This window comes from Chanodichthys erythropterus, chromosome 17 (assembly GCF_024489055.1).
Source record: "Chanodichthys erythropterus isolate Z2021 chromosome 17, ASM2448905v1, whole genome shotgun sequence".
Lineage (NCBI taxonomy): Eukaryota > Metazoa > Chordata > Actinopteri > Cypriniformes > Xenocyprididae > Chanodichthys > Chanodichthys erythropterus.
This window is the reverse complement of record NC_090237.1, coordinates 13,929,725-13,946,615: the sequence shown is the minus strand read 5'-3', so window position 1 is coordinate 13,946,615 and position 16,891 is coordinate 13,929,725. Positions and strand designations below refer to the sequence as shown.

General features: G+C 43.1%; 1 protein-coding gene across 1 annotated transcript in view; it reads left to right on the top strand.

Moving 5' to 3' along the window:
• The window catches only part of esamb (endothelial cell adhesion molecule b), a 57,291-nt gene that overhangs the window by 39,549 nt on the left and 851 nt on the right, over positions 1–16,891 (top strand). Inside the window, exons 3-7 of the mRNA XM_067365976.1 lie at positions 156–357; positions 440–595; positions 4,079–4,123; positions 15,426–15,548; positions 15,637–15,766. Of these exons, the coding sequence (XP_067222077.1) occupies positions 156–357; positions 440–595; positions 4,079–4,123; positions 15,426–15,548; positions 15,637–15,766 (656 nt within the window). The remainder of the gene's footprint in view (positions 1–155; positions 358–439; positions 596–4,078; positions 4,124–15,425; positions 15,549–15,636; positions 15,767–16,891) is intronic.

Sequence of the window (16,891 nt, the reverse complement as noted above, 5' to 3'; positions counted from 1 at the left end):
GTTCTCACTTTTGCTTATTAGCTTGCATATTGGCTGTTTATTAGTACTTATAAAGCACTGATTTACCTTTGGGCCCCTCTGGTCCGTCTTCTCCTCTGGAACCCAAAACACCACTATTGCGTGTTAAGGTGTCTCTGTGTACTTTCGCACTGCAGGTTATCTCCTACTCCTCAGGACAGATTGGCATCGGTAGTGCTGACTTTCGGAAGCGGGTGGGTTTTGCCATGTCTATGCCTTCTGCCAATCTGTCTATCTACATAAATAATACGCAGGAGTCTGACTCCGGGCGCTACATCTGCAATGTCATCATCCCAGGAGGTATAGGCCTGTTAGGGGAACTAAACCTCAATGTTAAAGGTACATTGACAAAATGTGCTTATATTAACATATTATGGCCTTTAACTGTCTATCTCATGATTTCTTTCTCTGTTTGTTCTAGTTCCTCCATCCACACCCATATGCTCAATGACAGGAAATCCTGTGCTGAGTGGAAATGTAACACTGAGCTGTAAATCCAGCTATGGCAAACCTGTTCCTCAGTACAAATGGACCAAAGCAGCTCCTCTTTCTGAGGTCTTCTTCTCTCCCATGCAAAGTGAGTCTCCTGCATCTGTATGAACGCCATTGTTTGCTTCTCTTTCTTTATCTGAGAACAAACTCAGGAGCTTCTGTGGATTCATTTAAAAGATTTTTAGATTTTATTTTTCGTCCACTAATGATAATTTCACTGAAATGTGCTGAATTTGCTGTATGGGTTGAAATATATTTGAATGGTTGGAATACCATTCAAATGTTTGGAGCTGGTAAGATTGTTTAATGAAAGTCTCTTATGCTCACCAAGGCTGCATTTATTTGATCAAAAAATAGTAATATTGTGAAACATTATTACAATTTAAAATATTTTAATGTATTTAAAATGAATGTGTCCTTGCTGAATAAAAGTATGAATTTTCTTTGTTTGAATGTTAGTTTAGTTAAAGAGATACACTGGCATTTAAACTCACTATACTTTAGCAAACTCAATATATTTAGATAACTATTAAGTGCTCAAAAAGCATATTGTATGGCAAAAATACAATTAAAAACTGGTTAAATTGAAAAATTAACACTGATAATCTTGTCAACTCAAGGTCATCCTGTCAACAATTATTTAATTTAGCAATTAATATGCAATTATATCTTGTTGCAAAGCTAAAGAAGATGTTAATAAAAAAACCCAGTCGGGCTACAAATTATTTGCTATACTGCATTAAAATGATTTATCAATAATCAGGTTCTTCTTACTGTATATACATATATAAGTACTTCTTTTTTCTTTTCTTTTTAAAATTGTTTTTGACTGCTTTTCTATATTCTATAAAACAGAATTAGAATATGATTATAATGCTGTTAAAGGTGCCATCGAATTGAAAATTGAATTTACATCGACATAGCTGAATAACAAGAGGTCAGTACATGGAAATGACATACAGTGAGTCTCAAACTCCATTGTTTCCTCCTTCTTATATAAATCTCATTTGTTTAAAAGATCTCTGAAGAACAGGCGAATCTCAACATAACACCGACTGTTACGTAACAGTCGGGGTGTACGCCCCCAATATTTGCATATGCCAGCCCATGATCAAGGCATTAGACAAGGGCAGCCAGTATTAACGTCTGGATCTGTGCACAGCAGAATCATCAGACTAGGTAAGCAAGACAGAACAATAGCGAAAAATGGTGTCTGTATAATGCATAAACACAACTTCATTCTTTATAAATCTCTCCAACAGTGTAGCATTAGCCATTAGCCACAGAGCACTATCAAACTCATTCAGAATCAAATGTAAACATCCAAATAAATACCATTCATGATTAGACATGTTGCATGACGAACACTTTGTAAAGATCCAGTTTTGAGGGTTATATTAGCTGTGTAAACTTTGTTTATGCAATGATAGAGTCGAGAGCTCGGGAGGGGGCGGAGAGCACGCGATTTAAAGGGGCTGCAGCATGAATCGGCGCATTTCTAATTATGCCTCAAAATAGGCAGTTACAAAAATTAATAAAAAACAAATCTATGGAGTAATTTGAGCTGCAACTTCACAGACACATTCAAGGGACACCTTAGACTTATAGTACATCTTGTAAAAAAACGTTTGATGGCACCTTTAAGTTTTGACATCAATATGTAGACCAACCCAGAAGGCTAATTCACCATGGGTTCCCCCAGGACTTTCCTCTGTGAGTTTGGGAATTTAAATGGTGTACAAATCAGTCAACCGTTTTAGACAGTCAACCGTTTTTGGGTGAACTAATCCTTTAACTTAAAGGGTTAGTTCACCCAAAAATGAAATTTCTGTCATTAATTACTCACCCTCATGTCGTTCCAAAACCATACGACCTTTGTTCATCTTCAGAACACAAATTAAGATATTTATCTGAGCAGTCTCCTACGCTGTTCACGTAGTAAACACAGGGTTTTGGGTTCTACATCAGACCGCCGGCTCAGTATTGGCCGATGGAACATCAGAGACAGACAGGGAAGAGAAGAAATTGTTCATTAAAGTCTGTATTTTATAAAAGTATTCTTGTTGCTTGAAGGTTGAACCACTGTAGTCACATGGACTATTTTAACGATGTCTTTACTACCTTTCTGGGCCTTGAAATTGGTTATGACGTTGCTGTCTATAGGGAGGTCAGAAAGCTCTTGGATTTCATCAAAAATATCTTAATTTGTGTTCTGAAGATGAACAGAGGTCTTACGGGTTTGGAACGACATGAGGGTGAGTAATTAATGACAGAATTTTCATTTTTGGGTAAACTAACTCTTTAAATGTAGCTACTTGTTAGCAGCAGACATTTTAAGTCAAACAACAGTTTCAAAATTAATGTTATTTATGTTGTTTATGTTATTTGTTATGTTGTAGAACAAAATGCTATTTTTAAAAGCTATTTCAAAATTATGTAGTCAGTATGATTTTTTTTATTTAAAGAACTCAATATTTGTTTTGCATTAAATTGATCAAAAGTCACAGTAAAGACATTTATAATGTTACAAAACATTCTATACATAAAAAGAATCCTGAAAAAAGTATCATAGTTTCCACAAAAATATTAAGCAGCACAACTGTTTGCAAAATGTGTAATAATACGAAATATTACTTAAATCAGCATATTGGAATGATTTCTGAAGGATTATGTGACTCTGAAGACTGATGAAAATTCAGCAAATTGCATTGTAAATATATTAAAATAGAAAACAGCTATTTTAAATTTTAATTATATTTTACAATTATACTGTTTTACTGTATTTTGGATCAAATTATTGCAGCTTTGGTGAGCTTAAGAGACTTATTCTTTTTTTTTTTTTTTTTTTTTTTTTTTAATTGTACTGACCCCAGATGTGTAGACAGTAGTATATGACTGTGGTATACTGGTTTTATTTTTGGTTATTATTGTAGTATCATCTTTTTTCTCTGTACTCAGACAGTTTATTACTGTATCTCAATGAGATTGGTTAGATGCTGGAAGAGCACAGGCATCATTTATCACTGATTTAGCATGTCTTCCTCTCTTTGGCCTAAGGAGAAGTGAAAATAGCTCCATTACCCTCAGAGCAGCCAGAGAGACACTTTCCCATCAGCTTCTGAACACGGCAGGTTTGACCTTGACTGAGTGCCAGGAACGACTTACAACATTTCTACAGTACTGGCACATTCTCTCAAATCCAAAGCATGCATGACATACTACAGCTACAGAACTAGAAACATGCATTAAGTATCCAATGTGTTTTTCCAAAATTATATCATGATGATTTTTGTTGACATGTCAGTTTCGATCAGCACAAATCTTTAGTCGAAATACACTGCAGAGCCAGCTGTTCATTAAAGCAGGCTTATACTTATCAACCATGCAGCAAATTTCCTCCTTGATCCTAGGCACGTGAGTTTCCCGGGTTTTCTCCTGACATGAGAGTCCCGAGGGAGGCAAGGTGCTCAGTAATTCTCCCCTCAGGAAAGACATTGTGTATAGTGTTCTCCTGGTCATCTGTCTTCCTCTCATCCTCTCTCTGTTACTCTCATCTGCGCATTCACAGAGTGGAGGTCCTGCCCCCAGCCTGTGCTTGTACTGGGATACCTTGGTAAGGGAACAGACCCTAGGATAGAGAGAGAGCTCCTTTAGATACACTCTTTAGAGCCACATTAAATGTGCAGTTCACTCTTGCAGTGTTGCTCAGTTTTTTCCTGGAAGAAAAACTAATTATAAACTACTTGAAATACCATTCAAAAAGTTTGGGGTATGTTTTTTTTTTTTTTTTTTTTTTTTTTTTTTTTAAATAATAGAGTAATACTTTTATTCAGCAAGGATGCATTAAAGGGATAGTTCTGTCAGTCAAATAATGCGAGTGAATGGGAACTTGGATCAATAAGAGTCGAAAAACCTTGCACAGACAAATCCAAATTAAACCCTGCGGCTCATGACGACACATTGATGTCCTAAGACACGAAACGATTGGTTTGTGCGATAAACCGAACAGTATTTATATCATTTTTTACCTCTAAAACACCACTATGTCCAATGGCAGTGATGTCTAGCACTCATTGAAGTATATGCACGAGACATCACTGCCACTGTCAGAGCGCGATCAGACCTCACTAAACGAATGCTGAACGCAGTTGGACATAGTGGTGTGTTAGAGGTAAAAAAATGATATAAAACCTGTTCGGTTTCTCGTACAAACCGATCGTTTCGTGTCTTAGGACATCAATGCGTCGTCACGAGCCGCAGGGTTTCATTTCGATTTGTCTATGCAAGGTTTTTCGACTCTTATTGATCCAAGTTCCCATCCACTCCCATTATTCGGCTGACAGACGGCAACAGTTGGAGTTAAAAATCATCATTTGTGTTCTACTGAAGAATAAAAGTAACTTACATCTTGGATGCGCTGGGGGTAAGCAGATAAACATCAAATTTTCATTTTTGGGTGAACTATCCCTTTAAATTGATCAAAAGTGACAGTAAAGACATTTATATTATAACAAAAAATTCTCTTTCAAATATATGCAGTTGTTTTGAATGTTCTGTTAATCAAAAGAAAATGTTTCATGGTTTTCGCAAAAATATTAAGAAGCACAACTGTTTTCAACTTAGAAAATAATAAGAAATGTTTCTTGAGCAGCAAATCAGCATATTATAATGATTTCTCAAGGATCATGTGACTCTGAAGACTGGAGTATTGATCCAAATAAATATTTAATTTTGCATCACAGGAATAAAAGTTATTTTACATTTTTATTTTAATATTTCGAAATATTGCTGTTTTCACTGTATTTTTGATCAAATGAATGCAGCCATGGTGAGCATAAAAGACTTCTTTCAAAAACATGAAAAATATTACTGAACCCCAACTTTTAAACAATAGCGTAATTGTTTTTTTGTTTTTTTTTAAAGGTACACTTTTTATTTTTTAATTTTTACACATAAAAAATGATGGTACTTCAGAGGAATGTTTAAAATTCTGGGACATTTTCACTTGTAGTATAAATGAATCGTGGCTGACTGTGAACAAAATGCTATTGATAACTGAAAACTAATTTCACATATGTGAAATTAGTTGATTTGTGATTAGTTGATTCGTGATTCTGTTATTTTAAGTCAAAGATGAAAAGCACAACAAAATGCTGAGTCCACCTTTAAAGATAATGTTATAATGATATAATATATGATATAGAGTTGTCAAAAGTACTGACTTCAGTACCAATTTGGTACTGAAATTTAAAAAATGTGAGGAACACCTCTGATTGGCCATTGTGTTCACAGGCTCAACAGATATGTCTGTGATTGGCAACAATGCTTACACAGATACACAGGAGCGTTAGAAAGCAGGCGTCTATCCCTAATATATCCACTGATAGACACCTGCTTCCAAATGCTCCCATGTGTATCTAGCGCTAGGATAAGAGCGTCAAAGATGTCTGTTTACAACATGTTTTTGTAGCATTGATCATTGTTGCCAATCACAGACATATCTGTTGAGCGCATATATACGCAATATAAGCGCTCTTACACTATTTTGAAACCCACAGCACCCCTAACCTTCACAGTATGAGGTTTACGGTAACACTTTATTTTAGGGTCTTTGAACTAGTTGCTTATTAGCATGCATATTAGTACTTATTAAGCACATATTAATGCCTCATTCTGCTTGACCTTATTCTACATTCTTAATCCAACTCAATACCTAAACTTAACAATTACCGTACTAACTATTAATAAGCACTAAATTAGGAGTTTATTGAGGGAAAAGTCATAGTTAATGGTGAATATGTGTTCCCTGTACTAAAGTGTTACCAGGTTTACCAACTGCACAAAATCTGTCAACAAAGACTGCAAAAAGGACAAAAACAACTAAAAAGCTTAGCTTGATATGCATAAGCATTTTTAGCAATCAGCCATTTGTATCAGTGTGTGTCAGTGAGATTAGTGTCATTCAATATCCCAAACATATCAGTCTAAAAGCATATCAAATGTCATCCTATCCCTTTTATCTTTTTTGTTCCCTCCCATTTTTGAAATTATGAATCATGTGGATCTGTACTATTTGTGTATTTTGTTAGAGAGCTAAAATCAGTCCTGTGTCTTGTTGTTTGTTCAATGTAGAAACATCACATCCTGAATCAGTCATCATCGCATGGTTTTTATGAACAGACCATTGATTGAAGAGTACATTTTATGAAGCCAATCATTTTAAGTGACACTTCATTAGTATAAAAGTGCCTGTGAAATCTGTAAAGCCCAGACACCGGTCCCTGGGCGTCTGGCCTCGGCTTTGGGTCACTGGAATTTGAGTTTGGCTGCTCGTTGCTGCAGGCCAATCAGTGTGGACAGAAGCTACAGCAGCAGATGGTCCGACTGCAGTCTCTGCCAACACTATAATAATGGCCAAAATGTAATGTTTGTTCTCTGTGTTTATGGTTTTAACTTTCCATCCTTCTTGCCACTGTTATGCAGTGAAAATAGGAATAGTATTTTGTCAACATAATTGTAGCCGAATCTTTAACACGTATGTCCTATATTTGTGTCCTTTAGAGTCATGACAAAGCACTCTCTATAGGCATTTTCAAAGGATCCTACTTGTATTTTTTGTCTTTGTTGTCAAAGGGGCATTTCTTCAAGTTTTTTAAGGCACTCTTATGTCCAAACGTTGTTTTTTTAAATAACAGATTTCTGCTTTTTCTTATATAAAGGTCACATAAATCTTTTTAAAATGCCTTCAACATTTACATTTCTTTCTTTGAAAAGTAAGAAAAGTAAATGATGATATTATGTTCCAATTAAATTGTATTCGTTTATCTTTTATATATGAATTTTCTATTTTTCGCAAATTATTGCTCTCTCTCAATTGTGGTATCCTTTCCACCAAATCAAACAATTTTGCACCTGTTTAATAAAGTTAGTGTATTTGTTTATTAAGAAGAAAACATTTGAGATGTGGTGGACATTTTCATTATTATCTCCTAATGTTCAAAAGTTTTTAAGTAAGTAAAGTAAGCTTTTTTCAACATTGATAATAAGAAATGTTTCTTGAGCAGCAAATCAGCGTATTAGAATGATTTCTGAAGGATCATGTGACACTGAAGACTGAAGTAAGGATGCTGAAGATCCAGCTTTGCTGTCACAGGAATAAATTACATTTTAAAATATATTCAAATAGAAAATTCAGTAACAATTCAGTTTAGGGTCCAATTCTCACTATTAACTAGTTGCTTATTAGCATGCATATTCCTAGGATATTAGCTGTTTATTAGTACTTATAAAGCACATATTAATGCCTTACTCTGCATGACCATATTGTACATCCCATCCTACCCAAACCTAAACTTAACAACTACCTTATTAACAATTAATAAACAGTAATTAGGAGTTTATTGAGTCAAAAGGCATAGTTAATAGTGAGAATTGAACCTTAATATAAAGTGTGACTGAAAATTCTTTTAAAGGTGCCCTAGAACTTTTTTTACAATATGTAATATAAGTCTAAGGTGTCCCCTGAATGTGTCTGTGAAGTTTTAGCTCAAAATACCCCATAGATTTTTTGGGGGGGGCATAATTAGAAATTAGCCGATTCAGGGTGTGTGGCCCTTTAAATCTGGTGCTCCACGCCCCAAGAGCTCGCGCTTGCCTTCAAACAGCTAATATAACCCTCAAAATGGATCTTTACAAAGTGTTCGTCATGCAGCATGTCTAATCGTGCAAGTACAGTGTTTATTTTGATGTTTACATTTGATTCTGAATGACTTTGATAGTGCTCCGTGGCTAACGGCTAATGCTACACTGTTGGAGAGATTTATAAAGAATGAAGTTGTGTTTATGAATTATACAGACTGCAAGTTTTTAAAAATGATAATAGCGACGGCTCTTGTCTCCGTGAATACAGTAAGAAACGATGGTAACTTTAACCACATTTAACAGTACATTAGCAACATGCTAACGAAACATTTAGAAAGACAATTTACAATCATCACTAAAAATATCATGATATCATGGATCATGTCAGTTATTATTGCTCCATCTGCCATTTTTTGCTATTGTTCTTGCTTGCTTACCTAGTCTGATGATTCAGCTGTGCACATCCAGACGTCCTGCCCTTGTCTAATGCCTTTCATAATGCCTTGAACATGGGCTGGCATATGCAAATATTGGGGGCGTACACCCCGACTGTTACGTAACAGTCGGTGTTATGTTGAGATTCGCCTGTTCTTCGGAGGTCATTTAAACAAATGAGATTTATATAAGAAGGAGGAAACAATGGAGTTTGAGACTCACTGTATGTCTTTTCCATGTACTGAATTCTTGTTTTTTTAACTATGCTGAAGTAAATTCAATTTTTGAATCTACGACACCTTTAAATTCTAATAATATTTCTCAATATTACTGTTTTTATCATATTTTGATCATATTTTGGCCTTGTTGCGAGTATAAACGTATTCTTTCACGAAAAAAAAAATCTTACTAACGTCTCGGTTACAAAGGTAACCCTCGTTCCCTGAAGGAGGGAACGGAGACGTACGTCGGACAGACCGACGAATAGGAATCTCGCTAGAGAGGCCAATCTACTTCGAGTGTAACTAAACGAGCCAATGCACATTGGCATGCAATCATATGCATCAGCTGCTCGACTCGCAGCGCGGGTATATAATGAGCAGCAGGTGCGTTGCATCTTCAGGTTTTCGCTGAGGAGCCGAACCGGATAGGCGGCAGCATCAGCGGGGTACAGCGACTGTGGCGACGGGACGGACGTCTCCGTTCCCTCCTTCAGGGAACGAGGGTTACCTTTGTAACCGAGACGTTCCCATTCAGTCGGTCACGTTACGTACGTCGGACAGACCGACGAATAGGAATCCCTACCAAAGCGCCACAGGAGCTGCCCCTTCCAGCGCTCTGTTGCAAGCCACCTGAACCCCCTTGCCCGAGGATGGTGGGACAGGGCTAACACAGAGAGAGTCGATCACTGCTGTTCCCCAAAACCCATTCAGTGAGACTATTGGATAACGCTGGGAAAGCGTACCCTTCGCTGGGAAAGGAACGCTGCGGAAGCCACATCCTTCCCCGAAGGAGTTATGTGGAGAAGTACATATGGACTAACCCTGTAGGGCTGTGCTACATATGGAAGAGCTGGGGTGACTCCAACCCGATGAAGGGTAGGTTCTCCCAGAGGGAAAGACACGGGCTTCGTTTAGGAGCAACCGTGGAACCAACCATATGGGATCCCCGTAGGGTCACATATGGAACCCAGCCTAAACCCGGTTCTCAAGGATACAACGGGAGTATAGGCCTGGCGCCAGACGCTCCGCCACGTCGGCTGCCGAAGGGATATCGGAGGACTCGACAGGGTCTGCCTTGTAGGGACTCTCTGGAGAAAAGAAGCGCATGTAGCGCAGCAAGCCGACACTAAGCCGGGGCCTCTCCGTGCCTCTGACCTGTGGCGAGAACATGGGAGGAGACCGGCTCGACACGAAGGCTATAGTATCTAGCGAACGTGTTGTGTCGCCCAGCCCGCAGCTCTACAAATGTCTGTCAGCGAGGCGCCACGAGCCAGCGCCCAGGAGGATGCGACACCTCTCGTGGAGTGAGCATGCAACCTGAGCGGGCAGGGCACACCCTGAGCTTGGTAAGCCAGGGCGATGGCATCCACTATCCAGTGGGCCATTCTCTGCTTGGAGACAGCCTTTCCCTTCTGCTGGCCTCCATAACAGACAAGAGCTGGTCTGAGGTCCTGAGGCTTTAGGTTCTGTCTATGTACAGTCGCAAAGCGCGGACTGGACAGAGTAAAGCCAGGGCTGGGTCTGCCTCCTCCGAGGGCAGCGCTTGCAGGCTCACCACCTGGTCCCTGAAGGGAGTGGTAGGAACCTTGGGCACATAGCCAGGCCGGGGTCTTAGTACCACGTGGCTATCACCCGGCCCGAACTCCAGGCACGATTCGTCGACCGAAAATGACTGCAGGTCCCCTACCCTCTTGATGGAGGCCAATGCCACCAGCAGCAAAGTCTTCATAGACAGAATCTTTAAGTCTGCTGACAGCAAAGGCTCAAAGGGAGCAATCTGAAGTGCTCTCAGCACCAGAGTGAGGTCCCAAGAGGGTATGGAGAGGGGACGAGAAGGATTTAACCGTCTCGCCCCTAAGGAACCTGATGACCAGGTCGTGCTGACCAACAGATTTGCCATCTAAGTGGTCGTGGTAAGCGGATATAGCAGCAGTATGGACTTTTGAGGGTGGAGGGGGACAGCCTACGCTCCAACCCTACTGCAAGAAGGAAAGCACGACTCTGATCGAGCATCTTCGGGGTCTTCCCGGCGAGAAGAGCACCACTCGACGAACAGGTTCCACTTTGGAGGCGTAAGCACGTCTCGTAGACAGTGCACGTGCCGAAGTGATGGTGTTAAGTACCTCAGGGGGTAAGTCACCTAGAACCTCCGCATCCCGTCCAAGGGACCAGACATGGAGTTTCCAGAGGTCTGGACGCGGGTGCCAAAGAGTGCCCCGTCTTTGAGAAAGAAGGTCTTTCCTCAGAGGGATGGGCCAGGGAGGGGCTGTCGCGAGGAGTGAGAGTTCTGGGAACCAGGTCCGGTTGGGCCAGTAAGGCGCAACTAACAAGACCTGCTCCTCGTCCTCCCTGATGACTTTGCACAGGGTCTGTGCAAGTAGGCTCACTGGGGGAAACGCATATTTGCGCAGGCCCCGGGGCCAGCTGTGAGCCAGTGCATCTGTCCCGAGTGTCCCCTCGGTCAGAGAGTAAAACAACTGGCAGTGGGAGGTTTCTGGTGAGGCAAACAGGTCTACCTGAGCCTTTCCGAATTCTCTCCAGATCAGCTGAACCACCTGGGGGTGGAGTCGCCACTCTCCTGGCAGCGCAGCTCGTGATAGCTCGTCGGCCACACGGTTGAGCACACCGGAGACATGAATGGCGCGAAGCGACCTCAGATGCTTCCGACTCCACAGGAGGAGATGGCGGGCGAGTTGTGACATGCGACGGGAGCGTAGACCACCTTGACGGTTGATGTACGCAACGGTCGCAGTGTTGTCCATACGGACCAGTACATGCTTGCCCTGAAGCAGGCCTTTGAGGCGGCTCAGAGCAAGGCGTACTGCCAGCAACTCGAGGCAATTGATGTGCCAATGCAGATGGGGTCCCGTCCAAACCCCTGAGACTGCATGCCCGTATTACGTGGCACCCCAGCCGGTGGCAGAAGCATCTGTGAACACCACAGCATGCCGGGACACCTGTTCTAGGGGCACTCCTGCCCGAAGAAACAAGGGGTCCGACCACGGACTGAAGGTTCGGCGGCACTCCTGAGGGATTGGCACCCGGAATGTGCCGCGCTGCCACGCCCATCTCGGGACTCGGCCGTGAAGCCAGTGCTGAAGCGGTCTCATATGAAGCAGACCGAGCGGTGTTACAGCCGCAGCAGCCGCCATATGCCCCAGGAGCCTCTGAAAGAACTTCAGTGGGACCGCTGTCCTGCCATTGAATGTATTCAGGCAGTTCAACACTGACCAAGCACGTTCCTCTGTGAGGCGTGCTATCTGCTCGACCGAATCCAACTCCATACCGAGAAAAGAGATCCTCTGCACCGGGGCGAGTTTGCTCTTTTCCCAGTTGACCTGAAGCCCCAACTGGCTGAGGTGTCTGAGCACCAAATCCCTGAGTTTGCACAACTGATCCCGGGACTGTGCTAGAATGAGCCAGTCGTCGAGATAGTTGAGAATGCGAACACCCCGTTCTCTCATGGGAACAAGGGCTCCCTCCACGACTTTCGTGAAGACGCGGGGAGACAGGGCCAGCTTCGAAGGGTAGGACTCTGTACTGATATGCTCGACCTTCGAACGCGAATCTCAGGAATGGCCTGTGTCGCGGAAGAATTGAAACATGGAAGTACGCGTCCTTCAGGTCAATCGCTGCAAACCAATCTCGGGGACGGATGCACTCGAAAATGCGTTTCTGCGTGAGCATTTTGAATGGTAGCTTGTGGAGGCTCCGATTCAAACTCGCAGGTCCAAGATCGGTCGTAACCCGCCGCTTTTCCTGGGTACAATGAAGTAGGGGCTGTAGAACCCCGACCTCAAATCGGCTGGAGGGACCGGCTCTATCGCGTCCTTCGCCAGTAGGACTGCGATCTCCGCACGCAGGACAGGGGCATCGGCATCTTTCACTGTAGTGAAGAGGACGTCCCTGAACTTGGGGGGGGGGCCGGGCGAACTGAATCGCAAAGCCGACCCTGATGGTCCGAAGGAGCCAGCGAGACGGACTGGGGAGCGCTAACCCGGCTCGCAGAGACCGTACAAGCAGGACCAAAGGGACCACCGGTGTACCCGCAGCAGGGCAGCGAGGTGGAACACAGGGACGCGGCTCGGGGGGCTCTCTTTGTGAGGCGGCCCGAAGCGGCGTCACAGTGTGCTAGGCAACACTTACCTGGCTCCACGGATGGACAGAGGAGCAGTCGAAGCTTTGGCTGCCCGCTGCTCGCTGCTGTCCGCTGGCGACAGAAGAGGGGATGAGAGTGGTGAGGTTTTTCTCCTCCCACTGCTCTCCAAACCCTCTTCAGACCTGGAAATGGAGGAACTGCTCTTTAAAATTTGGGTACCGCTGCCTCTTGGGTCAGTGGCGGAACAGAAACAAACCCAATAAAGGATTTAACACCTGGCCCTCCTCCAGGGGTGGAAGAGCAGCCCCACCCATCTCTGGGTCGCCCGTCTCAGGGGTGATTCTCACCAACCAGTTAAACAGCTGCAGAGACGGGAGGCGTCATCTCCCCGCAATGGACACAGCAGAGCCTGCTGGGCCGGAGTTTCTTGCAGGGGACGACACCCTTGGCGACGAGCAGACTGAGGGGCGGCCCAAGAGGAACTCAATGGTTTGTCATGGGAAGCTCCCCTATCCGCTACTAACTGAGGAGAACCGCTGGGCTCAGTCCTCGACAGTGTCACCGAAAGGCCACCTCGTAAGATGGGAGCATTGAGAAAGCATTTAGCTTGACAACCTCTCACACCTCACAAGGTAAGCCAGGGGGCACTTCTGGACCACGGAGGTGGACATCGTCTGGCTGAGGGCCTGCGCCGTGACTTTGATCACGGTTAGTCAACAAGCGCAGCTCAACCCCAGCACAGAACTACCCTCATGCAAAAAGAGTGCCTTGGCCTCACATGCAGGGTGGGTGTGGTCTGTGTACAGCCACCCCATCCAAGAGGGTAGTGAGAGAGGAAAAACTTATGCAGATTGGCACCTTTGGCATTCCATATTTATGGCACCAATATACCCCCATACTGCCAAGTTTTCCATGCACATCTGGAAGACCCAGGAAAGCATGGCTGTAAACTCTGAATCTGAGTCAGCATAAGCACACACCATTACAGTGGGCAGCGTCACCCTCATTTCCAGAGCATAACAGCACTCTCTCCGATGCTGCAATCGACGTCTGTCCCTCAGCTGGAGCTCTGAATGAAATGCTAGGTTCCCCATGAAAAGGACCAGCAATCCAATCCAGAAACTGCACAGCTTGCAATGCGCTAGAGAGGGAGGGGCCCTAGGGGGTTGGTTCCCCGAAGGAACCCCTCAACCTCATGTCACCCAAGCCATATCAGCAAAGTAGACCTCTTCTGGTGCACCAGAGAGGGCGCTACAATGGAGATTACGCAAGGGAACCGCGCATCTAGAGCGCTGAGCGAGCGCTGGGTTGCCGTGACAACCCGCGCTGCAGCCCGGCAGCTCGACGGCACACGACACGCAGAGGAGCGAGAGGTTTGCTCTCGCTGATCTCCGCGGTCTCCCAGAGTGTCGGGCAGAGCCGCGGCTGTGCTTTTACACACAAGCGGCAGCTGGCCAACAACAGAGGGGACTCAAGCTTCCCGGAGAAAGAAGAGTCACGACCGGCGTGTCGACGTGATCATGTTCTCATATGAAAACATGAACACCCACGAACATCATTTCAGCACGCGCCCAGACATGCGAAACGGTGATCGTGGCCGTCAGTGAGGACAGGAACGATCGCATCCAGAAACACAAGTAGGATGTCGTCTTTAAAAGACGCGAATCTACTTGTGTAAGCTCTTTCAGGGACTTTACTCTTTTAGAAGTGCTGAAGCACGCAGGGGAACGGCCACCGCAACACAGACAGGGATTGTGTGCAGCCTGTCATGTGCTTTCTCTCTCTTTGAAGGCGCTCACTCTTACCAGCCGTAAAAACGGCTTTTCAGCGCTCAAAAGCGCACCGTACCGGCCGTGAGAACAGCCTTCTGACGCTGTCAAACAGCTATTTGCTCAAAAACGGCAAACGAAACAGAAAAAGAGAGGACGTCGACCCCGCTGCTGTGCTGTTCGCCCGCACTCGGAAAAAAAGAGAAGTTCAACCAAAAGCTTGACTCGTCTTCTAGCAGACACTCGCTTGCAGAGAACAGGAACAACACCGTTCGGCTCCGAAGCGAAAAGCTGAAGATGCGACGCACCTGCTGCTCATTATATACCCGCGCTGCGAGTCGAGCAGCTGATGCATATGATTGCATGCCAATGTGCATTGGCTCGTTTAGTTACACTCGAAGTAGATTGGCCTCTCTAGCGAGATTCCTATTCGTCGGTCTGTCCGACGTACGTCGAACGTGACCGACTGAATGGGAACCCCAGATTTTGAACAGTAGTGTATATACTGTTTAACAATGTTACTAAACAAATTAGTGATTGTATGAAAATAGAATTTAATTCCTAAAAGTCCTCAGGATGAAAAGTGCCTATAATTGAACAAACACCCATAGATGTAGAATAAACAGTCATGCACTGCAATGCCTTGCACATAGAGGTCACAACAGCCGAAGATATGGAGTGGTGAACTCTATTGGAAACACTTATTTGATGTTCAGTGATGACAGTATGAATGTTGGATTCTGTTTTCAGATGAGAGGCAGGGCACCCTTCGTCTTAGCAACCTCACCAAAAGCATGTCCGGCAAGTATATTTGCCGTGCCAGTAACACGGCTGGAACTGACAGTTGCCACATCAATCTAGAGGTCTCCACCCGTAAGTATCAGTCACAAAGTTTGATGTCATATTTCAAATTTCCACATTCACTATATTTGTAACTGAATGGTTCCCTATGTGGCCGCAGCTAACAATGCCTGGGTCATCGCGGGGGCCACGGTCGGGTCTGTGGTGGGTCTGATGGCTCTGGTCTTATTCCTGATCTTTATTCTGAGGAGAAATCGTGACACTGAGGATGAAATGGCCAATGATATTAAGTGAGAGTCTTCTATTTCATCATAACGAAATACTTTTACTTCATTACTGTACATAAGTACATTTTTAAATAATCACTACTTTATTAGAGTATTTTTATTTTGGGAAACTTTTACTTCACTACATTCCAAATCATTAAATCAAACTACTTATTCTACTTATAGTGGACTTCAATGTTCTCCAAACGGTTGAAGGTCAAAATGACAGTTTCAGTGCAGCTTCAAAGGGCTTTAAACGACACCAGACGAGGAATAAGGGTCTTATCTACAGAAACGATCGGTCATTTAAAAAAAAAAAATACAACTGAATATGCTTTATATAAACAGATGATCGCCTTGCACGTGCTTCCGCTTTCCGCATTCTTCAAAAAGCTTACGCTGTGTGTCCTACGCCTTCCCTATTCTACTTATGGAAAAAAAGTGTAAAAAAAGGAAACTGTCACCACGTTCATTCCTTAAGTAGAATAGGGAAGGCGTAGGACATACAGCGTAAGCTTTTTGAAGAATACGGAAAGCGGAAGCACGTGCAAGGCGATCATCTGTTTATATAAAGCATATACACACTGTAAAACCGAACAGTGAAATTAATTAAATTAAATGAGTTTGTTTCACTCAAATAATAATGAAAGTTCATTGTACTTAATAGAAAAAAGTTGCATGAACTCAAAATTTCATTGTAGTAAGCTGAATTTAATATGATTGAGTTGAGCTGCAGCAGATTTCTAATTCCCAGCATGCTTTGCGTCAGACCATATAAATAACTGTTGAAATTAAGTGTTATTTTGTATGTTTTGGAGATATAATTTAATGTTTAATGTTGTGATTCAGGGGGGTTCTGTTATGTAAGTTTTGTAGGGTTACCACTGTGGTGAAGAGTAGAGCCTGTGGTTAGGTTGAGGATGAGCTGCAAAACATTTAAGACCACATATGTGGTTTGATTACATATATGCAAGTATGTAATGACTCTATGACAATGTCTCTCTGATAGTTATAATAGCATGTGTTACTTGCTATGTAACATTTAACCAAGATCTAAATGTGATGTTTATGTAAATTAACTGTATGTAATTAACATTATGATGAGTTGGGAAAGGGATGCTGGTGACAGGATTGTTAGTGAGAGACACC